Genomic DNA, 23,602 nt, shown 5'->3' on the forward strand with positions numbered 1-23,602 from the left:
CACACACACACACACACACACACACACACACACACATTTCTTATAATAAAACAATCACAATATAGAAACAGAGTCATTTTGACCAGGGTTATAACAATAGTTAGAAGTCAAGTCTCAAAATGTACTGCCCCTTTGGAATAATAGGATTATTTTGTCTGGGGACAGCTACAGGCTATGTGTCATCATGAGAAGTGGTGAAATAAGTATACAGCTTATTGACTCGTATAACGTGATAAATAAGTCATTAGAAGTATAAACAAACTTAAATCTTTAAAGGGTTTGCAAATAATATGAGAACGAGTAAACTATGAGACTCTTAAAAGTAAACATATTCATAATAATGGGAACGACGACAAATTTATCAGACTGTCTGTCATAAAAACAAGAAAATGCAAATATTTTTTAAATCTATCAAAAATATATTTATAACTAAAACAAATGATGCTGTTATTTATTATTTATTAGGCAAATGAAAAACTGAATCCAATGTTTTCTTACCCAAATATGAACAAGTACACTGGACTTCTCTGAGATCTCAAATATGAACCAAACATAACATTCAAACACTAAAATTGATTTTTCTATTCAGGAATGTTTGTAAATAACTGTAGTAAAAATAATAATAATGTGCTTTAAATATTTTTTCAGCTTTTCTGTAAAATGGTAAAAGTGGAAATTCATGGCTAACAACAATAATTATATTTTAGCAGTTAAAATATTTATTTTTAACATATTGTAATATTAACAAAAAAGGATTTTTACAATTACCAGTACTGTTCATTTTGGGCATTTAGGTCATAAATCTGTATAGTGGGGTAGAATTATTCATTTTCGTATAAGTGTTATTTAATGTTGTCACTTGTTGAAGAGCAGGTATTTTGAACTAGCATAAATTTCTTTCAGCAAAACATACAAAAGTTAACTGCAAATACACAAGTACATTAGATTTACTCTTGTTTCAAAGGCCTGAATCAAAGTGATGGTTCAGTGGATCCTGATTAAAGCAAATAAAGAAAGAAATACTAATAGAGTGAATTTTCTAAATTTACCAGCAGGTTCCAACTATTTTATCAGTATACGTAATGTTTCTTTGTACGATAAAAGGAAAGAAAGCTGTGTGTCAGGAAAATGCGACAAGAGTGGAAAAAAGTGCAGTTAGTGAAACACATTGATTTTTTTTTTATTGACTTTCCCAGAACAGTACCACTTGTTCCCTTACATTCTGTTTTTTTCCCCCCTCTTTTAATTGTACCATTCTTCCACAGAAAGCATTGTGTAATTACACCAATGGCATCAAATAAACTCTTACAAAGAGATATGTTTGGCATATTCCACAATTTCCTTTTGTATGAGGAGACGCAAACTGTACCATCTTATCACAAATACTAACCTAAAATCATTGCAAATCAGAGGCACATGAGGGGGGCCGGTGTGGGAAATTAACCAGTCCAGCACAATGCATTCCTGTGCTGTATGTCAGCAAAAAAAAAAAAAAAAAAAAGACAGCAACAGACAGCAGACAGGAGGAATGTGACTTTTAAATGCCACTGTAACTTCGGCTGGAAAGTATTTTTAAACACAGATGTGCCTGCAGCGCAGTTTCTTAGTAAAACACAAAGTAAGTGTTTAAAGCAAAAAAAATCCATCTTTTTTTGTTTCCAATAACAAGTAAAAAGAGCAAAACATGAACAGTAAGAGTTTCACCCTTAACAACAGTCTCTGTAACTGATGTTCACAGTCATATGAACAAACACTCCCACTATCAAGCAAGAGGACAGTTACACAACACTTATGTTGACACTGAAAGAAAAAAAGAAAATCTGAATCCTTTTCACAAGAATGAAAAAAAAAAAAAGTCAGCTCAAAATACACTGATTTTAGCTTTCAGTAACATTTTTTGACAACATAAATTTAAGGTACATTCACTGTCATAATGGAAGACATTGAGATTTTAAGAAAAAGGGAAAAAAAAAAAACTCTTTCTCAATTGTATTTAATTCAGTTTAACAGCTCTATAATCATTAGTACTTCACATTTACCGTTTTCTCATGTTTTAATAATCAAAGGGAAGCCCTTTAGTTTAAGTGTGTGTCACTATTACATAAGTGTTCTACTAATAGAATTGCATGAAACACTTTCAATAAAGTGTTGCCATCAGATGGCTTAATCCCACATGAGCGTGTGCTGTTGGGTCATAAACAGCAGTTTCATGACACTTTGAGAAAACGCCCTTCACCGAGCAAGACCATCACATGCCACACCGTCTCAAGTGCTTAATTGTGTCTGGGAAATATCCTCCGTGCCACTCTAAATGAAGCTGTGCCCAAACAGAAAACTTCAAGCTGTTCCCCCCACCCCCATGTGTTTGATAGAACAGAGACAGCTGGATGGAAATGGGACTATATACTGTATGTGCTTCAAAAGATGCTGTTCAGATGTGCTGTACAGAAGACAATGTGTTTGTATAAATTAGCCAAAATGAGTTAAAACTTGTGTAAAAGCATGCTTAGCAACATAAAAAACTAAAGTTGTAAAACATGACTCCCACTTAATACTGACAGAGTTTCTGTCTGAAAACCTGCAAAACTACAGGACATTGTGGTTAGCCCTTTTCAAGACTGGTCCAGGTGTAGTCTTGTCAACCTTGAATCAAATCTAACCTGCTGCATAATTTGAAAGGGAAAAAGACATTTAATACTGTGGAATCAAAATTATACGTTATTTTTAGCTGTGCTCCAAACTAACAAACTCTAAAAACATAAATAACCAATTACAACCTTTATCTATGAAATGTCTTTGCAAAAGTGCCCTAAAATATCACACCCCCCCCCCCCAAAGAAAAACGACAAAAAAACCAACAACAACAAGTTGGCAATACTTGTAGTTTTAACAAGCTTTCTTTCTATGAGTTGCTGTAGCATCCTGGTCTTGTGCAAGATCAAACTTCAATTACCTCATATTAAAAATTACAGTGCATTTGTTCTTTTTGCTTTACTTGTTACACAGTATAACCTTGGCAATAAGGCTTGTGGCCTATGCAAACTTTAAAACACAAAAAAAGAGAGCAGAGTCATCTCGACTCTCCAGCAGGCCTTCTCGTCTACACGAGAAGATGCAGAAGGGGATTGAAAAGTCGCCCACTGAAATCAAACGCTTTGTGATTTTTTTTTCCAGTCAGACTGGGATCATGTGACCCCAAAAAGAACATGCCAACATGCCATAACCAGTGTATTTCCCCCCCACATTACACCCGCCATCAGATATTCGTGTGTGTTCCAATCAGCTCCGTTTGCAGTCATCGGTTTTGGTTCAAGCAAAGGCATCCGACTTCGAGGGAGTGTCCGAACAATGGTCACTGCCCTCACATGCCCAGACACAGACCCCAACGCAGGAAACGTCTGTTCTTGCGCGTCCCAGTAGCCCCCCGCCCAAGCCAGAGTCAGTTCACATTAAAACACAGCATTTGAAACAGCCACCTGTGGTTGTTTGTCGTTTCTGTAAAGCTGCCCGTGTTGCCGTTTCAAATACTTCCCAGATCCCCTCCTTGGTTTTAGCTGAGCACTCCAAATAGTCATATGCGCCAATGCGCGTGGCCATGGCCCGGCCATCCTCTGTTTTCACTGGCTCCAGCTTCAACCGAGACAGCTCATTCTTCACGTTCTCGTCGTTGCGGAGATCCCTCTTGTTGGCCACTAATATGATGGGTACGTTCGGGCAAAAGTGTTTCACTTCAGGGACCCACTTTTCAGGGATGTTTTCCAACGAGTCCGGGCTGTCCACCGAGAAGCACATCAGAATGACGTCGGTGTCCGGATAGGAGAGCGGCCGCAGCCGGTCGTAGTCCTCTTGTCCGGCTGTGTCCCACAAAGCCAGCTGGACTTGCTTGTTATCCACTTCTATGTCCGCCACGTACGTCTCAAACACAGTCGGGACATACACTTCTGGAAACTCGTCTTTGCTGAATACTATCAGTAGACATGTTTTCCCACATGCACCGTCGCCCACCACGACAAGTTTCTTTCGTATGTCTGCCATTGCTGCCTCTCCCAGTTCTCGCTCTCAAACGCGGCTCAGTCCAAAGTCGGCAGTTGTAAATATTTAGTCGTGTCAAGTCCAGTAGCTTTTAAACTCTAAGCAGATACTGGTCAAACTCGTCCCTCAAGTCAGTCCTTTCCACTAACTCCGGAGCCTTTTGCCACAAACTACAGCAATCTCTTTATAAAGCGTAAGGCGTTTTCCTAAATATAGCAATCCAATCGGAAATGGGGAGGTGAGATCACCGTCTGTAAAGGAAAAGGTGATTGGGTCCCGTCGGGTTTTTCTCGCGTTGGAGGAGGGAGGGGTCACTGACCACGAGGATCCACCCGACTGAGAATCAGGCGAAATCAACTAAAATCACAGCACGATGACGATAAATATACACGTACTTCTTCTTTGAAACCTCCCTTTCAAATAAGCTTCCCGGACACATTGGCTTGCTACTTTTATTACTGAGTCAGCATTTTGTTCACAAAATGACATGAGCCGGCTGTCTAATGAGGATTCATTCAGACTAAGCCAGTTTATCCTATGAAATGTGAGAGTGATTTTGGGTGGGGAAGTGTCTCTGAGACTAATTTCTATGATACCACATATTAGGTTGCCTAACACAGGGGGGTTTGGTGCTCAAAAGGCACGCTGGGAAGGCAAATTGACACTGACATTGTTATACGCATGTCTACGTAGTTCACGCTATTTACAGGGAGGGGGCACTAGCGTAGACAACTGTTAGCTTTGACTACCAAGCTTTGCTAAATCACCGCTCTCTCTCCAAGGAAACAAAACAATATAGAATCGGGTTGACGGCGTGCAACAAGCACAGATCCTCTCTCGACACGACAACGCGTGAGTATGGCCTCACATCTGTTCACAACCGAATCCAAAGCTGTGTAAGGGGACTGCTTTGGAAGCGGTTGCCGCCGTGCGAGTATTTCCCCTTTTGTTTAGCGGTTAAGGCCCCTCTGTTTGGAACTTGAAGGGGGGCCATGTTGTTTAGCCACTCAGTGTTTGGCTGATGTTTTAGCTAACAACAGCAACATGGCTATTAGCGTTTGTTAGCTCTCGGAGATGGCCGTAACGTGTTGTGTACAGTGAATATCGGATAATAAGTCGAGAAAATGTGTTCTATTTAACATGCAAAGCCAACCGCTGACTATAAAACAGCAGTGAATTAAGCGAATTTCTTTGATGTCTCACCAATAATAAACACAACAGGCCCTTTGCGGTTAGCACTAGCTAGTTAGCTCCAGAGAACCAATGGTTAGCTTTAATCATGTTCGATTTCCGCTAGCAGAAATACATGAGGGGGAAAAAGTAAACAATAAAAAGAAGCGAGGCAACAAAGCAAACACAATCTAATAAATAAATAAATAAATAAACATTTACGCAAATCCCCGCTGAAAGTCGTTAAGGTAGCTTCCTTATTATTACAGCGGCTTGCTTGCTGCTGGCTAGGCTAGGCTAGCTAGCCAAGCTGCTAATTGGTGTGCCACAATGAACAGTTTCAAATTTGAATACGTTGTTGCAAGCTCGTTACATCATCTCAGGAATCAGTCGTGGCTATCGCTGAATATTTGCATTTATGCGTGTATGTCTGTGTGGTAGTCGAAGCTTTATTGCTGGTATCCCCAGTCGTATGGTCACCAGCTAGAATTTGGCTAACGACAACGTTACCGAGCGGTGTTGCTCTTATAAGCCACCAACATCGATGTCAGTCGCTTGTTTCGTTCTTGGCCCGATCTTTTTAATTTAACAAAACATTACTAACCTGTTGTAGCACAAATAGTTAAGCAGAATTAGACAACTATATCCCTGGCGTGTTGTTAGCAGCTCGGGAATTAGTCTTGTCCCAGCGAGGAAAATTAAAAGCATTAGTTATCATTTTATTATTCTTTTGGATGAACATCTTTAATGGGATGTAAAAGCTGATTTTTGTCTGAAGGCTCAAGGAGGATTTAATAAGTCCACGATGGTCGCATTATAATAGCATGGGCTTTCATAAAAGCCAATTATGATGCCGTAAACACCAAATTGTAATGGGTGCTACATTACATTGTATAATGAAATTAAAATTACATCTGAGTCTTTTATAGCCTAGTGTTTCTTATTGGTCATTTATATGTAATTGTACAGGACACACAGAGATACTATATCCTCTAATAAGATTTCTTTCAATTTTATGCAAGTGAAATTGAAATAAGAAAATATACATTTCAGTGAGTAAATCTTACTTTGTCTGTTTTTTGTTGTTGTTGTTGTTTTTTAGGCTTTCCCGTGGAATGAGCATTCCATGCAGCATCCTAGGTATGAATGACGTGGCCTGGCAGGAGACGAGAGGTGGGATGCTGCATGCAAATGGTGCTCCTGAGTCTGGGGGTGTCCGAGTTCATGGCGGAGGGCCCCTAGCCACAGTTGGCGGAGCTGGTCAGGCTCCTGGAGGGCCACACATACAGGGCATGGACAGGGTTCCTAACCCTACCCCAGGTACCCCACAGCCCCCGCTGAGCGGGAGGTCTCAGGATGACGCCACAGTAGGGTACTTCTTTCAGAGGCAGCCTGGGGAGCAGCTTGTAAGTTGCACACCTAGCAAGCATCGCTGGCCTACTGGGGATGCCAATCATATCGATCAGGTAAAGAGTTGGTTTGTTTTTTGTTTTACTGAGCTAAGGCATGCGGTGATGTGCAGTTTAGTATAATTACCAGACAGAACAAGTCCTCAATTTTCACTGATTGTTATATTGGTATAAACAGCAAGTAAACAATCTGTTGTTTAAATGTAGTACTTTGTCATTATTGGAGTTACAGACAGGTCTGTCCACAGCCGTTTGCCCAGTCAAACGTGAGGTGAAGGTTGGAGTGCAGATTTCAGAGATCACCAGTCTGTTACTACAAGTATTAAAAAGCCATAGCACTGCTTCTGATTTACAACAGACATCAGCAAGATTATAGTTTTGGCCATTGTGTCAGCACAACAGGGGTGTGAGTCTCACCATGTTGACTGAGCCAGAGTTGTAATAGAAAGTGTGGTTATTAAATAATGAAATAAATGCTGCAATTAAACTTTAATGAAGAAAGCTTGTCTTTTAATTCTGTTCCCCTTCAAATTATTCCCCTTCTGCACCTACAGACTGCTGCACTCGGGGCTTTCAGTGATCAAAGCAGCGTAGTAAGTCTTCTTCCATTAGTGGTCTAAGAGGCTTCATGGTTTTATTCTACACTGTTGGATCAGACTTGGAAGTGCTTCTCTTAAACGCAAATGTGATTTTGAAGGAAAATAAATAAAGTTGCGTGGTACTTGGATCAGATTAATAAGGAGGATTGACATGTAGTTGGCCAGAAATGGCTTCACTAGGACAGCTCAGCATACTGATATGGATGGAGATATTTTCCCACAGCTGTGGCTTCTTTTTTGCTGACCATATATTGAGAAATGTCTATAATCTGTCTGTAGTAATGTTAAGCCAATGGTGCACTGGAAACCAATCCTCTTTTAATTTCAAAACCTGTCTTTGTGTTGTCATTTAATAGCCACACCTCACATCCTGTCTCAACAGTAGTTTAAGCTGCTCTGCAGCTTTTTTTGTTGCTACATACAAAGCCCCGTCTCGTGTTTAGGTTATTTCATTTTTTTTTCTTTCAAACTTCATTCAAACTATTCTGTTTCATACAAGCAAGTTATTGTGCCCTGCAGAAGAACGAGTGTAATCGCCTCTCTTTATAAATCATCATGTGTAGTCTGTGCAGATGTTTTTTTTGTATTTAGCTCTGCATAGGTCCTAGTCTAAAAATGTTTTTTTAAAAAGGTCCTTCTCAGATTTTTATTTTCATTTTCATTTTTCCTTAACACATCGTGTATAGTGGGCCGGGGGGCGGTCATGCAATAACCAAAGCTAAATGATCGTGTCAGATACCTTAACATAAGTCGAACAGTCAGGACTATTTGCTTTGGGATTTCATGTAAGAGAATTAAACAACATTCTCTTATTGGCTTAACAGCATATTCAAAATGCTGTATAAGTCATAATTCATGTCTGGCTTATTTCACAAAACCAGAATGTTATGTAATGTAAAAACAATTGCACAGATTAAAGAATAAATGTTAGTTTTTTGCTATGAATGTTTATGTATTCTATTGAATTGTCACATATTCTTACAACAAGCACTCTTTAGCATTGCAGGTACAATTTTACAGTTTACATTTTGTTAAATCATTGCTGTTTAATTTAAAATGTTCATGAAAAACCTTTTTTTTTTTTTTTTTTTTAAATCTGTCTCAGGTCCGTGCAGTGGATGAAATGAACTATGATTTTCAAGCTCTTGCTTTGGAGTCGAGGGGGATGGGAGAGGTAAGAACAGTTTTTGTCTGCATATCGTTCACTCTCCTCACTCTTATACAGTTTTCTGTGATTATTATTTAATTATTTTCTTCTTTCCCCGCCGCTCTAGAATTGAAAAGTGACTGTACACATCCGCAGGTTGCTATTTTACAGAAACTATAGAAATGCTGAACTAGTTTTAAAGCTTCAATGTTTGCACCACCACCACCACCACAGAGTCTTTAAAATACAGATTTATTGTAAACTAGTTCATCTTACCTTTGATTGAAATCCATTAAACCCTCACCTGTCCCTGTTTTATTGTTAGCAAGCATATGCACAATACAGAAACAACTGAACAACAATAAATGTTTGTTTTCCTAATAAAGGGTTTTCTGAAAGCTTTTTGACTTAACGCTATTCCAAATAATTTTTTATAAACGATAAACACCTTGTGCTCCTCTGTGTGCTACACTGATGTAGTTACATTTTCTCATATTTTATGTCTCAGACCCCCCCCCCCCCCAGGCTGCTGCATGTAAATCTATGTGCAGTGTACAGTGATGGTAAAACTGTGTTGTATAGGAGTGTTTTTCTCATTTTATGAAACAAGAAGACTAAAATAGCCGGTTCGCTTAAGCAAATAAATTGTTTACTTGGTGTTTGGTTAAAGCATCAATTGCAGCATTGACTTTCTTACTAATGACAAATCTTGTTAACAATGGTCATAAAACTTGGCACGACTTTCCTAGAAATCTTCAAGCTCAACCAGCCTTTTTTCCTGGCAGTGTGGATTGGGTCATTGACTTGTTTGCCTCGCCAGAGCACTCTAGGGGGAAAAAGATTCCAGTTAGAATTTAATCTGTTTTAAGAGGAGTCTGAAGCAGAAAACCTGTACGAATTCTTTAGAAAAGCATTATTGAACTGACTTGAAGTTAACTGAGAGTTGCTCAAAGGTCTTGAGTGTAATAGCCCCAATTATAGGTAATTAGTGTCTATAATAGGTAATTAGTCCAACTTACACTAAATAATAAACATTTGAATCCTATGTCAATAAAAAATTCTTATGAATTAGTAGTCAGTGACTCCCCATGTCTGTGTACAAATACAGTCTAATTGAAGCTTAGATTGTTCAATTAAGTGATTTCTCCTGATATCTTCCAATTATGCCAATTAATTATTAGTGAGTTTAACTTGTCCTCAAAACATTCTGTTCTCAAACATCTCATTCACATATGGAGTCGAAAATACGTCTCCCTTTGCACTCGCAGTTTGGAATCATAAATGCAAATGGTTTTCTACACCATTCAGAAACGCTGTTTATGTTTTTTCTTAGCTTTTGCCAGCAAAAAAGCTCTGGGATTCTGATGAGCTGGCCAAAGATGGCAGGAAAGGAATGCTTCTTGGAGAAGAGTGGAGAGACAATGCATGGGGATCATCTCGTGAGTGTCTTCTAAAATGTCTTTTCTCTAATTAATTAATTAATTAATTAATTAATTATTACATATGTGGTTAAGATATCTGTTCCAGTCATGTGTTTGGGAATGGAATATCTCAGTTTTCACAGGTGCCTGCCAGCTATAACGTTTTGATATAAATACTATTAGAATGATATAAATACAGTGGCAAGAAAAAGCAAGTGAACCCTTTGGAATTTGTCTTAAAATCAGGTCAGATCTTCATCTGAGTTACAATTATAAACAAACCAGGGTTTTTTTTTTCTGCTTTTTTATTTTTTGTTGAAATTGCGCACACACACACACACACAATTATTTTCAATTATATATCATGGTGCATTTTGACTAGGCTATGTTAGAAAATGGTAAACATCTCCCTTCACGAATACCATCTATAAATCATTCCTGGTTAGGACAGTAAGGACTGATTCTGATCTGCAGTGAGTGTTTGTAGAGCCTGTGGTGTAGCCTGTGTAAGTGCCTGACTTCATTGGCGGCATTTACACTTGTGCAAAATACATTCTGTGCGGATTACCTCATGGTTATGTCCTAGTCATTTGTATGCGGAGTCATCCAATAGAAACCAATAAAATGGTGGGGCTTTTTGTCCCGTCTTTAATTCCCACTCAAGTTTTTTTTTTTTTTTTTTTTTTTTTTTTTTTCACCTGCTGCATTCCCTCACATCTATTCTGATAGGTTCAACAACCTGCCTGCAGGAATTTGCAGACATTTGTGAATCCTTACATTGATGCTATGATCATTATTCCTTATATTGAAGTGATGACAGTTATTCTCTCACTGATGAATTAAGAAACTACAGCAAAAAAGCAGCTGGACATGCACAGGAAGAATCGGCAGTACTGAACAGGCCAATCACAATCGTTGCGTGGACATGATGGGTAGTTAAATCGCTGGTTAGAACGCCACTGCTGTCCATAAAACCTTGCCTGATATTTGCTAAAGGAGTACTTTGATCCTTTACAGCACTACTGCAGTACTGAATGATGTAGCTAAACTGCAAAGTAAAGCCTGCGCTTCCTTTGCCTGAGTTCAAATTATTCTTCATTTATCTCATTTGTCCCTTTTTATCCAACATTTATCTGATTGGTTGTCCCTCGTAAACGGATGGTTAGAACAGCAGGTGAGTGGAGCTGCTGAGCTTGCAGCCAGATATGTGTGCATGAGATGACCATATTAAGCACATCTGCTCTAAGTGACCTCACACAGAGCTAAGAGTGGGGGGAAAATGAAATTAACCATTTAGAACAGTCTGAATCCTGAGCGTATGGCATTAAGGGATTACTTACTAACCGTAGCTGATTATTTGAAATAGGCATGTTTATTATGAGCACTGACCATTGTGCCCATTCACATATGGCTGAAAATGAGCTAAAGTATAATAGGTTCCTTTTACAAGAAGAAGGTCTAACGGTTCAGTCAGAGCCCAGTTTCTTAATCTAATAGAGGTGCTGAAGAATGACCTCGAGGATAATTCACGCTAGAGATTCATTCCTGACAACATGGCTGAAGTGAGACAATTCTAGAAGAATGACTCAAACTTCCTCCTGATTGTGGCTGCAGAAAACCTTTGAAATCACTGCTGCCACAGGAGGTTCAGTCACTTGTCAAATCCAAGGGTTCCCTTACTTTTTCTACCAGCAATCTAAAGTTTTAATAGAATAGAATAGAATGCCTTTATTGTCACTATACAGTTGTACAATGAGATACAGAGCATCTCCTACTCAGTGTAAACATGCTGGGGGGGGGGTGGTACAGTTCTGCAGCGCTATGTACATATGGACAGTATTAACATAGGGAAAAACCTCTTATGTCCTTCTAAGAAGGACATAAGAGATTGTTTGGGTCAAACATCACGTTTGTGTTTACTTGTGACTCAGATGAAGATCAAATCAGATTTTCTGACCAGTGAACGCAGAAGAACATGTAATTCCACGGGTTCACTTCGCTTGCCACTGTATTTGATTACGACTTTTCGTTCAGATCATTCAGTGTCTCAGCCAATCATGGTGCAGCGACGGCCAGGCCAGGGTTTCCATGGCAATGGTGATGCCAATTCTGTGCTTTCACCTCGCTCAGAAGGCGGAGGTCTCGGCGTGAGCATGGTGGAGTACGTCCTGAGTTCGTCCCCTGGTGACAAGATGGATGGCCGCTACAGGAATGGAGGCTATGTAAGCCAAACTCATGCATCTCATCGATCTTACCAAAAGTGGAGATTGCATTTCTTTGTCTAAATGTTTTTCTGTCTTTCGTATTTACACAGGGTGCAGGAGATGCTGACCAAGATGGGAGAGAGAAAAGTGATGCGCAAGAGAAGGTGTCGCCTTTTGAAGACGACAAAAGCCCTGAGATGAAGGTGGGAGAGGAGAGTGATCCTACTAAAGCCAATGGAAGAGGTCTGCTGAACGGCATGGACAGAGACTGTAAAGACTTCAAGTAGGTTTTCCTTTTACAATGGTACAAGTTAACATTTTTTCCATTTTCTACTGGTTATCTCTAATATAGTATATATAGCTTTTCAGTTAAAAACTAAATATAAAATATCAGACTGTGTAAATATGAACATTTATAAGTTGATTTGAGGGTTTTTAGACTTTTGTTTCGCCCCCAAATAACAGTTGTGTATAAATATGGTGGTCCTTTTTAAACTCAACTTGTTTTTTGTTTTTGTTTTTTTGTTCTTTTAGCCCAACTCCTGGAAGCCGTCAAGCTTCTCCCACTGAGGCTGTGGAGAGGATGGGTCCCAGTCAGACAGGTTTGGAGATGATGGGGCAGCACCACCACCCTCATGCTCTCCAACAGCAGAACCCCTCCCAAAACAAGGTCCAAGCTGAGGATTTCCAGAACCAGGAGGCCCAGAACATGGGCGGTATGGAGCAGCAAGCTGGTGTGGAGTCCTTACAATTTGACTATGCTGGTAATCAGATTCAGGTGGACTCTTCAGGGACTCCAGTTGGATTGTTTGACTACAACTCTCAGCAGCAGGTCTGTTAAATGCACAAAGTCTGTTTGGTAGTTTGCGCTGCAGGTTGTGAGCAGTTTGTTGATTTTTATTTATTTATTTTTTTCCAGTTGTTCCAGAGGTCTAATCCATTGACTGTTCAACAGCTCACTGCAGCTCAGCAGCAACAATATGCACTGGCTGCAGCCCAGCAGCAGCATCTTGGTGAGACAGATTCTTTTGCAGTATTGTTTAACTGCTTTGTCTCTCAGGTTGTCTCTGTTTGAGTTGCGTAGACTTTTGAATGAGAATTATATTGTTGTTCTTCCTCATGTTACTCAGCTGGCCTTGCTCCTGCGTTTGTGCCAAACCCTTACATCATTAATGCTGCCCCACCTGGAGCTGATCCCTACACTGCTGCTGGGTTGGCAGCAGCAGCAACGCTTGCAGGTGATCACATGGCACATGTTCATCCGCAAGTTCTCATTGAAATCCAACAGATCATTATTATTTTATTTCTTTTACTCTTGATTATCTTCTGCCCAGATCCAATGTATAACTTCAGATGTGTTTTTTTTTTTTCTTTTTTTTTCTCTCCCCTCCTCCAGGCCCCACAGTTGTTCCACCACAGTACTACGGCGTCCCTTGGGGTGTGTACCCAGCTAATCTTTTCCAGCAGCAGCCTGCATCTACTGCCAATCACTCGGCCAATCAGCAAGCATCCAGTCAAGGGCCAGGGCCAGGGCAACCACAGGTAGGAATAATTTCTCTAACCAGTATTAATTCCCTACTTCATTGGCCTCGTATGATTGTATGAAAAATGTGCGTCAGGATTTGGTTTCAGTCATCTGTCTGTGACCAGTTATCATGTGCAGAATGTTTATGATGACAGGATGACCCTGAAAATGAGTCATCCATGAAGACCTGCTGTTAAAATTTAGAAAAGTTAAAAGTGGGCGGGGCTTCTGCGGCATAGATCCATCAGTTGTGCATTTGATTCAGAACTGTCCTGGGGTTGGTTGTATATGTTTCCAAGCAACTCGTGACGTCTGATCAAACCACACAGTCGTGGTAAAACACGTTAGCTATATTTTAGCTGTTCCTCATTTAGTCACTTGTTGTGACAACAAGTTGAGATTGCTTCCCTTTCAGTACAAAGCCAGTAACAGTATTTTTAACCGTTTCTGCCAGGTGATGCGCACTGGAACCAACCAGCGACCTCTTACACCTGGGCAAGGCCAGCAAAGCCAGCAGGAATCCCTAGCTGCAGCAGCTGCTGCAAACCCTGCGTTGGCATACACAGGAATGCCTGGTTGGTCTACCATTTCATACTTATGCTATACTGCAATGTAGCCAAAGACACTCACAAGCAAATACTTTTTTTTTTTTTTCCCTTATTGGTTCACATTAAGTGTATACAGTGTGTGAGTAGTAGTTACAAAATACTGAAACACTGTTTCTAACAACACTCCAAGTATGTTGTGTAGTAGTAGTAAACTGTAATTACTAACTCTCTCCTCTTTGTGTGTCTTGTTTCTTCCTCAGGTTATCAGGTTTTGGCCCCTGCAGCTTACTATGACCAGACTGGAGCTTTGGTAATGGGCCCTGGTGCCCGCACCGGTCTGGGTGGGCCTGTTCGTCTAGTCCAAACCCCACTTCTTATCAACCATGCAGCGGCACAAGCTGGTAGGAATTTTTTAAAACATTTGTTTTAATTAAGGAATTCTTTCCTCTCCTGTGTCACCAACTGTTTGCTCAGAGGGGATCTGTGGATGGTTTGTTGTAGGGTTTTTACATTGCATTCAAGTGCCTTGGGGTAACTGTTGTGATTTGGCACTATATAACTCACATTTAGCTAATCTAATTGCATTAGAGATGATTATTTGGAATTCGGTGACTGTATTTTATCTGATTCAAATCTCTAAAAAGATCACTCTCCATCTCCTGTGGACTATGTCTCCTATTTTGTCCACTGACACCTTCACAAAACCAAATGTGACGTTGATCAGATAAGCAGATCACATAGTTTGGTTTAAATTTGGTCTGTTCGCAGTGTTTGTCTCCTGCAGTTACCACTGCTGTCTCTACTCTGCGTGTGGGGAGGACACACACCGAGCAATGTTTCATTTAGCTATTTTAGTGAATAAATTCATTACTTTAATATGTTCCCAAGCCTCTTACCCCGAGTTTAATCACCACACATAAGCAGTAACCTTTAAATATAGGTGGAAAAAATGATTCAGCCAAGAAGTCCCAGCTTCTACAAAGTGTGTTCACGCTGATGGTTTAAAATGCAAAAGTGGCTCTCCCAAAAATAGCTGAATATGTTTATGTTTAATTCTGCTTTTTATTATTTGTTTATATTTGAGCTTGTCATTTGTGTTTATCTATGGTAAAACGACTTCACCCACTTAGCAGTTCTCTAGCAATCTGCCAGATCTGCTGTTTTGAGTAGGCACAGTTGCATGCACACATGTAGCGATCTGATTTGTATAGATGTCCTCTTCTCAAAATGATAACTTAATGAGCGCTTCTGTGTGGTGTGTTGTGCAAATGATGTGTGTGTGTGTGTGTGTGTGTGTGTATTATTAATAGAGATGGGATTTTTTTTTTTCTTCTTAGATATGCCTACTATAATGTCTGTCCCGCACACCCACTTCTTTCTATTCTTACTTGATTAGTACCACTCATGTGATCTTTCCTCACTTTTGACCTCTCACAATAATCTCTCTCCATCAGCAGCAGCAGTGTCTGCATCTGGCTCCGGTAACAACATGTCTGGTCCTCCAGCCAACGGACTGTACCGCTCCATGCCTCAGCCTCAACCTCAGCCACAGCAGCAGCAGGCTCCTCCACCCAGCAGCGGCCTGCCCTCCAGCTCATTCTACGGATCTGGATCAGTCCCCAACACCTCTCAGAGCAGCTCTCTTTTCTCTCACACCTCTGCTGCCCCACCACCCCCAAGCTCCTCCCTGGGCTTCAGCAGCACCGGCGGATCTCTTGGCGTTGGCCTGGGCTCTGCTCTTGGGGGTTTCGGCTCTTCTGGTCAGTGGCTAAACAACGTGCTGCTTGGAGAGGAAAATGGTCTTGTGTTAAATTTAAGTTTTGTGTTCTAAAAGTGCTTTGTTTATGATTTTTTTTTTCAGTATCCAGCTCGACCAGTAGCAGTGTATCCCGCAGGGATTCCCTGTTGGCAAGTTCTGACCTATACAAACGAGGTGGCAGCAGTTTAACTCCCATTGGGCAGCCGTTTTATAACAGCCTGGGTTACTCCTCTTCACCCAGCCCCATTGGCCTTACACCAGGTCATTCCCCACTCACTCCTCCGCCATCTTTGCCCTCTTCCCATGGATCCTCTTCAAGCCTTCACCTAGGTAAGCCTAAAGAAGGGATGTTTACCTTTTGGTCGACTGTTGCTTTTGAGGTAGAAAATAAAGAAGCATTTGATCCTGTTCGTAAGTGAGGATGTGACTTAAATAGAATAGAACTTTAAGTTGTCATCCCCTGTTAGGGGCACCTTCAGTGAAATTGATGCTTGTAAATGAAATATTAAAAATTGTCTTATTTAATCCTAGGTGGCCTGACAAATGGCAGTGGCCGTTACATTTCTGCAGCTCCCGGAGCCGAGGCCAAATACCGGAGCACAGGCAGCACGTCCAGTCTGTTCAATTCCAGCAGCCAGTTGTTCCCTCCCTCACGGCCCCGCTACAGCCGCTCTGATGTCATGCCATCTGGACGCAGCCGCCTATTGGAAGACTTCAGGAACAACCGTTTTCCAAACCTCCAGCTCCGTGACTTGCCTGGACACATGGTGGAGTTCTCTCAAGACCAGCACGGATCCAGGTGACGGACCTAATTTAATGCTTGAAAATGCCACCGCACAATTAAATATATAGGCTTTTGGGAAATAATGCATTTCTTTTAGGTCTCGTAAATTTAAGCCTTAGCCAAAAAAGAAAACGTGCAAAAAACTACATTGCAGTGTTACACTTTTTATAATGAGTCCACTCTTTGAAGTGTCTTTTTAATCGTTCCCTGCTTTCTCCAATCTAGATTTATCCAGCAGAAGCTAGAGAGGGCCACTCCTGCTGAGAGACAGATGGTGTTTGGAGAGATTTTGCAAGCAGCATACCAACTGATGACTGATGTATTTGGGAATTATGTCATCCAAAAGTTCTTTGAGGTTTGGAGTGTTAAAGTTCATCCATGTGTCTTTTGAGTAACTGCACAGTATAAACTAAACTCGATTCCATTTATAATAAATTACTCTCATATTGTAATAGATTCCGGCATATATAATATATTTTTTATGTTGTCTCAGTTTGGAAGTGCAGAACAGAAACTTGCTTTAGCGACCCGTATCCGCGGACACGTCCTTCCCCTGGCGTTGCAGATGTATGGTTGCAGGGTCATTCAGAAAGCCCTGGAGTCAATTTCCTCAGACCAGCAGGTAATTGTAAGTGAGATTTCACTTCTTTATAACAGTTTTATTTTTTATTGAAAAGCATTTTATTCGTCCTTCATATTAAAGGCTTTGATTTCATTTGATATCATTTTCTTCCATTTAGAGCGACATTGTCCGTGAGCTTGACGGCCATGTGCTGAAGTGTGTGAAAGACCAGAATGGGAACCATGTGGTACAGAAGTGCATTGAATGTGTCCAGCCTCAGGCTCTTCAGTTCATTATTGATGCCTTCCAAGGACAGGTGGGTTTTTATTTTTTTTGTTTTTTAGTGTTTGTTGTTTTTGTTTTTTAGAATAGCTGCCATACAATAAGCTGCCTTATAACGTAACTACCATTCAGTATAATTTATTTTTTGTAGACTCATGTGAGCTGTAGGGTTGCATTAATATCTAAATCCTCTGATGTTCTTTCACTACATGGTACAATAAGCACTGTTTTTATTTTCTAGGTTTTTGTACTTTCCACACACCCCTATGGCTGCAGAGTTATCCAAAGGATCTTGGAGCACTGCACCCAGGAGCAAACTCTGCCCATCCTGGAAGAGCTTCATCAGCACTCTGAACAGCTGGGCCAGGTGTGCACATCAGTTTCCTCTCTGTCCCATTTTAAACTTCACGCTGACTACCTTATTTTTGCTAGCTGCGACTGATTGTTGTTGACATTTATCATTTTATGTCGCGTATTTGCATGTGTCCTTCATGTTTGAACATTTCATATTTTTAGCCTGTCATTGTTCCTGTGTAGTTGTGGTCTGCTAAGTGTAAGGATGAATGTAATTGTGCTGTTAGCTGACATTACATCTGACATATGTGATTATTTAAACATCCACCTACCCCCCTCACTTATTCCATCTAGAAATATCAAGGCGTTTCATTGGAGATGACACCCAAAACATATTATACAGTGTCCCGTGATGCACTGTTCAAGGTCAGAGCAATTTGCCTCTATCGCGGATGTCCCTGTGCTCACTTCCTTTTTCCCTCTTTATTTTTTTAATCTTTTCTTCTGTAAAGAATCTAATTTAACATTTAAATAGTTTTCCAACTCCCAACCCTTATGGTCCTTTCCTAACCCACTGAGCTGCCTGTTCTTCCTTTTTCCTCCCTTCTTGCTTTATGCCAGAGGATTTAGGGACATGCTAATCTGCTGTCTGATGATCCCTCTTTTGCCTACAGCATTTTTTGATCAGTCTGTTTTTCCCTTTTTTCTTTTTTTTTCTTTTTTTTTTTAATTCTCATTTTGCTAAAATTATAATTGTTTGATTCAAATCTAGGAGTTTGAAACTCTTATAACCAAATAGTTCACAAATGGTGTTTTAAAACCAACATAATGCAAGTTCATGTTAAAACAGATTGACAGAAAATGGTTTGGGAGGCAAATACTTCAAATTTAAAGGTGGAGTTCGCATTACCTACTCAACAAATTACCACTTTAACAAGCTTGGCAGTTGAGTGGTGTTATTTGTTGTTTGGTCAGTTCATTTTTTGTCTCCATCTTGCCGCACTAAAATTACACCCGTAACTGTCTATCACCCGTTTCTGAAGGGGCAAAGATGCTATTGGTTGTGTTACCTGGTCAGCAACACAAACCAGCAGCATCTGTTTTGTCTGACCTTCCGCAGTGATGACGTAAGGGTATTCGAAATACTACAAATGGAGGTGTCGCTCATTCATCGGCCAATCATTGTAGAGTTGCATGATTACCCTATCAATCGAGGCCAATGGGGGTGAAAAAGTAGTGCATGAGTATCAATCATGTTCAGTTGTATCTCACAGTTTGTTTGTTTTTTGTTGTTGTGATTAATCTTGTTGGGATGACTTTGCCTTGCCCTTACACCTCTGTTGCCTCCTGCAGGATCAGTACGGTAACTACGTCATTCAGCATGTTTTGGAGCATGGCAGACCAGAAGATAAGAGCAAGATAGTGGCAGAGGTGCGCGGGAAGGTTCTTGTCCTGAGCCAGCATAAATTTGCAAGGTAAGCTAAGCAGTCTGTATGGATTAAGAGTGGGCTGTATATTGTTTGCGGATTTTGACATTAACAGGGCAGACCGTGAATATTCTAAAGTTCATTTCGTGAAATGATTGTGAAAATAAATAAATATTCTGTTGTGGGAGGGAAAGCACTCACATTACTGTCAATATTAGAGCAGCTGTGTTTCTTCACACTTCTGCTGGTGTGAGGACAGAGATGTGAGTGATTTGCACTAGCATAACTAAGGAACATAAGTTGATGCATATCATCTGAAGATCAGTCGATACGCTGTTGTTGTTCTGCTACATCTTTCGAGTGTTTACATTTGTAAAAACCGGTTAATAGTAGGTTTATAACATGCAGTTTAACGACTCACGTTTGGACCTGATAAGAGATAATTTATCAGTAACCATGTGGTAACAATAGCAGGAAGTTCATAACCTAGATCTTTCTTGAGTCGAGTAGGATGGGAATGCTGAATTTTAGGTTTCTTTGTTTTCAAAGCAGAGATTGTCCAGGGCAAGTGTCCATTTGCTTAGCTTGGAGTAAATTCTTTTGTAATGTATAGGCGGTGGCATGATGGTACAGTGGTTACTGCTATCACCTCACAACAAGTGAATCTCCGGTTTGGCTCAGGCCTTGCTGTATGGAGTTTGTAAGTTCACCTTGTGCTTACATGGGTTTCCTCGAGCTTCCTCTCACACTCTGAAGATATTCATTTTAGGCAGGTACAGTGCTTGAAGTGTATAGCATAAAATTATGATTGAATGCTTGGTTAAGATGAGATATGCAGTGAAGTGCCTTGAGTGGTCCATAAGAATAGAAAAGTGCTTTCTTAATGTGAGTACATTAGGCAAGTAGATATTTTAAAAGACAAGTCTATGTTGAACTAAATGTGTCTGCACGAGTTGTTATGGCGGTCATGTTGGTTTTCGCTCTTGTGGATGTGATGTGTTTGTCAGTGAGCAAACATGACTTTAGGTCGACTTTGGACCTTTAATTTATATTAGTTTGAGTAATTTAATTACATGGCTCACGATAATTGTGAATATGCGGGGCAAAGGATGTTGGCTAAGTAGGCGAGATGGAGGCAGATGATCCACTGTGGGGATCTTTAAAGGGAGGTGCCAAAAGATGAGGGCAAATCCTCTACTGGTAGCCAGTACTACAAAATGACTTCCACGTTCAGTTCCTGTAGTTAAACAAAAGTGGTTGTCTACTTGTTTCGTAATACAAGGTTTTCCAGTCTTGCTACCATTAAAAATGGTGGTGTGTGCCGCCAATTTGTAAAAATACATGTCTGCTGGCAGCAGAGTGGTATATTTTATACATATAAAAGATGAGCTGTAATATTAGGAAAAAATAAGATGCTCACAAACTTAACATAACTGCTGCAATTAAACAGCACTATACAAGTGTATGAGTGTTTGATGGGAAAAATGATCCTTGTAACTTGTAGAAAAGTGCTGTAAGAATGTGTAAATGACTAATATCCTCTTTAGTGTAACATGGAGCAGTGGGTAAGACTGACTCAGTGGGCCATCATTGCATATGTTTAGAGTTTTGTGTTTCATGTTTCATTTCTTTGGAAAAAGTTTGGAATTCTAATCAATAAATGTTCTCAGCTTTAGGAATAAATTGCTGTGTAAAACTGATCCTGTTAGCCAACAGGGGAAAAAAAAATTAAGCTTGGAATAGTGGTCCCCTCTCCTAAAAACCTGTCTCTGGTAGATTGTAAGCTGATAGACAAAGGGCTTAGACACTCTAACAACTAGATGCTGTTATTGGGATGGTCCAGTGGAGGATTAACTGGAATTTTCTATAGTCAGTAGGTGGTAATGTTGTACATGTTGTTTTCTTATCAAACATAACCTGTTCCTGCACGTGTCAGGTGTAAAACTAGGTCATAGTAATCCTCCTTTATATTTCCCAAATTCAAGTTTACCCCATTAACAACCAGCCCTTGCCTCACAGTTGGGGTCAGCAAAACCTTAAACGAATTGAGCTGTTTGAACACTTATCCAGTCCACTGTGCCCAATAATTACAGTTTGCTAACACACATGCATACATACCACGTGATGCCAAAAACAAAAGAAAATGATTCTAATATGCTGGCATCTCTCTGCTTCCATCTGTTCAGTTATAAACTTGAGTAACAGTAGCTTATTTTTCCCCCAGTAATGTGGTGGAGAAGTGTGTGATCCACTCCTCGCGTGCAGAGAGAGCTCTGCTGATAGATGAAGTGTGCTGCCAGAAAGACGGGCCCCACAGCGCTTTGTACACCATGATGAAAGACCAGTACGCCAACTACGTTGTCCAAAGAATGATCGACATGGCAGAACCTGCTCAGCGTAAAATCATCATGCACAAGGTGAGTCGCCTACTAAATGTGCTCATGTTAGTGTTAATGATAGTGGGTGGATCGTGGTCCATTTGATCCAGTGAATTCTATCAGTGTTCTGTAAGGTTTAGCAAAGCTTAAAAAGTCTAATCTGTTTCTGACAAGTGGTCAAATCGACTTGGCTGGTAAAAGTTTAGCTGTGAAGTTTTATCAGTGGTATCCAGGGGGTTGACAGCTCATTCAGATCATGAAACAGCCCAAGTTCAAACAAGTGCCTGTGTTGGTGCTTTCAAGGACCCTTGATATGTGAAATATGACCAGAAAGACCTGTTTTTAGTCATGTTATCAGTGCCATTATGTGTACAGCGATTGTATTTTGCATGAAAACAAAGTAATAACTAGGGTGTGCACTTCCGTATCTATCTGCCAGCATTGTGTCCATTGTTTACATATTTTACATTACTCTTTGTGTACATCAGTGCAGGCTTTTGTCAAGGCTCTTGTGTTGACATCAAACTAGTTAATGCTGTTTTTGTTTTTTAAAGAACAATATAGCTTGGGTGCCAAAAATTTGCCAAAATATCTGCATTCTTTCTGCTGGCCAACAGGTGGCGACTCCTGTGGTTCCAAAATTAAGAAATTTTTGTAGATTACTGCAAGAAAATCACTTAACTCATGAATTCAGTAACCCTTTTACATACACAATCTCCATCAGCAGTTTCAAGACTTACTTAATGTAACATGATATGCATTTTGTAAATTATGCTACCCATTATTAAAAAGCATGCCCATTCTTTACCCCTACTTCCAGATTTAAACTCATTTGAGCTTCTTCAGATTTTAAATGCCTTTATCTTCTTCTCTTCTTTATTTAGATCCGGCCTCACATTGCCACTTTGCGTAAGTACACCTACGGGAAGCACATTCTAGCTAAGCTAGAGAAGTACTACATGAAGAGTGGATCTGAACTGGGTCCAATCGGCGGTCCCGCGAATGGTCTGCTGTAGTCACGTACACATCCCAGGTCCCCTGAACAAGTGGAGGAGTAGGAGCCCCAAACCCCCTGTTCTGTCTGAGATGTGCTCCTTAGCCATAGGGGTTAGCCTTTGACACCCTCTGTTATCCCATCAAATGGGGGGGCAAGTTACCAAAAAAACAAGACAAGTCAACTTCACCTAAGAACGCTGTGACAACTGACCCCTGCCACTCTGCCACCCCTGGTGCAGGTCCCCAGCATGGCCCCCAGGGGGTGCACAGTCAGCAGGCTGTTTATTCTTTTTGTTTTTCTTTTGTTTTCCTCCTTTTTTTTTTTTTTTTTTTCTTTTCTTTTTTTTCCCTGGGTAAAGCACAAGCCCATTGTTAATGATGTAATTGATGTATTTGACTGGTTTTCATATTATCTTGTACATTTAGTTTTTTACCTTGTAAATTCTCTGTAGAAAAAGAAATTATTACACATTTGCTGAAATTTACAGTTCTTACAATTAACACCAGCAAGTGACTTTATAAAGGCTAAACTGAGTGATCCTTTTAAAACACGATTCCATTTGTTTTTGTAAACAGACAGCTGTTCTTATTAAGCTTAGGCAATTTATTATAATATTTGTATATTATCCCACACACAGTTTAAAGAAAAAAGAAAAAGGAAAAAAAAGTGTTTTCCCATGCCAAAGCAGCTGATGGATTAGTTTTCAAATAGCATCACATAGTATGGATGGACAGAAATCCTTCCATCCACAAGCGAGTACTATGCGTCACGTGCCACAGTCACCCAGAGGTCTTTGAGGCCGCTTTGCCAGCTCGGGGTTTGGAGATTGGTGCTTTACTCTAGGGTAGCGTTTGCCAGTGGTGGTTTTTTTTTTTTGTTTTTTTTTTCTTGCCTCGTTTTTTCTTTTGTTTGTTTCTTTTGTTTTTTCCCCACCCTTTGCAGGAGTGTGTGCGTGTTTGGTTACTCCAGCAGCTCGTGGCCTGCATTATGTTTTGGTACTGACAGACTGAGCTGCTACATCCACCGAGCACCATTTGAGCCGTCTTACTCTCCCCTCATGCAGG

General features: G+C 40.3%; 2 protein-coding genes across 13 annotated transcripts; one reads left to right on the forward strand and one right to left on the reverse strand.

Moving 5' to 3' along the window:
- Positions 1-1,159: 1,159 nt before the first annotated feature.
- Positions 1,160-4,259, reverse strand: LOC113037328 (rho-related GTP-binding protein RhoB). Its single transcript, XM_026194296.1, has one exon. The coding sequence runs from the start codon at positions 4,033-4,035 to the stop codon at positions 3,445-3,447; it is 591 nt and encodes a 196-aa protein (XP_026050081.1). The 5' UTR covers positions 4,036-4,259; the 3' UTR covers positions 1,160-3,444.
- An 81-nt stretch (positions 4,260-4,340) lies between these two features.
- pum2 (pumilio RNA-binding family member 2) lies at positions 4,341-22,861 on the forward strand. 12 transcript variants are annotated; one of them, XM_026194285.1, is made up of 25 exons: positions 4,341-4,423; positions 4,815-4,884; positions 6,305-6,668; positions 7,166-7,204; positions 8,316-8,384; positions 9,691-9,796; positions 11,813-12,000; positions 12,093-12,265; positions 12,517-12,814; positions 12,902-12,995; positions 13,113-13,220; positions 13,379-13,524; positions 13,962-14,082; positions 14,316-14,456; positions 15,510-15,815; positions 15,917-16,144; positions 16,346-16,613; positions 16,824-16,953; positions 17,092-17,226; positions 17,339-17,476; positions 17,684-17,809; positions 18,091-18,162; positions 19,090-19,211; positions 21,388-21,580; positions 22,426-22,861. In XM_026194285.1, exons 3-25 carry the CDS (start codon positions 6,318-6,320, stop codon positions 22,555-22,557), a joined length of 3,684 nt encoding a protein of 1,227 aa, XP_026050070.1. In that variant the 5' UTR covers positions 4,341-4,423; positions 4,815-4,884; positions 6,305-6,317; the 3' UTR covers positions 22,558-22,861. The 12 variants fall into 12 exon arrangements, with proteins under 12 accessions (XP_026050070.1, XP_026050069.1, XP_026050071.1 ...); XM_026194284.1 differs by lacking the exon at positions 4,341-4,423 and adding an exon at positions 4,488-4,576; XM_026194286.1 differs by lacking the exon at positions 4,341-4,423 and having other exon boundaries at positions 4,590-4,884; positions 15,513-15,815.
- The last annotated feature ends 741 nt before the right edge of the window (positions 22,862-23,602 follow it).

This window comes from Astatotilapia calliptera, chromosome 15 (assembly GCF_900246225.1).
Source record: "Astatotilapia calliptera chromosome 15, fAstCal1.2, whole genome shotgun sequence".
Lineage (NCBI taxonomy): Eukaryota > Metazoa > Chordata > Actinopteri > Cichliformes > Cichlidae > Astatotilapia > Astatotilapia calliptera.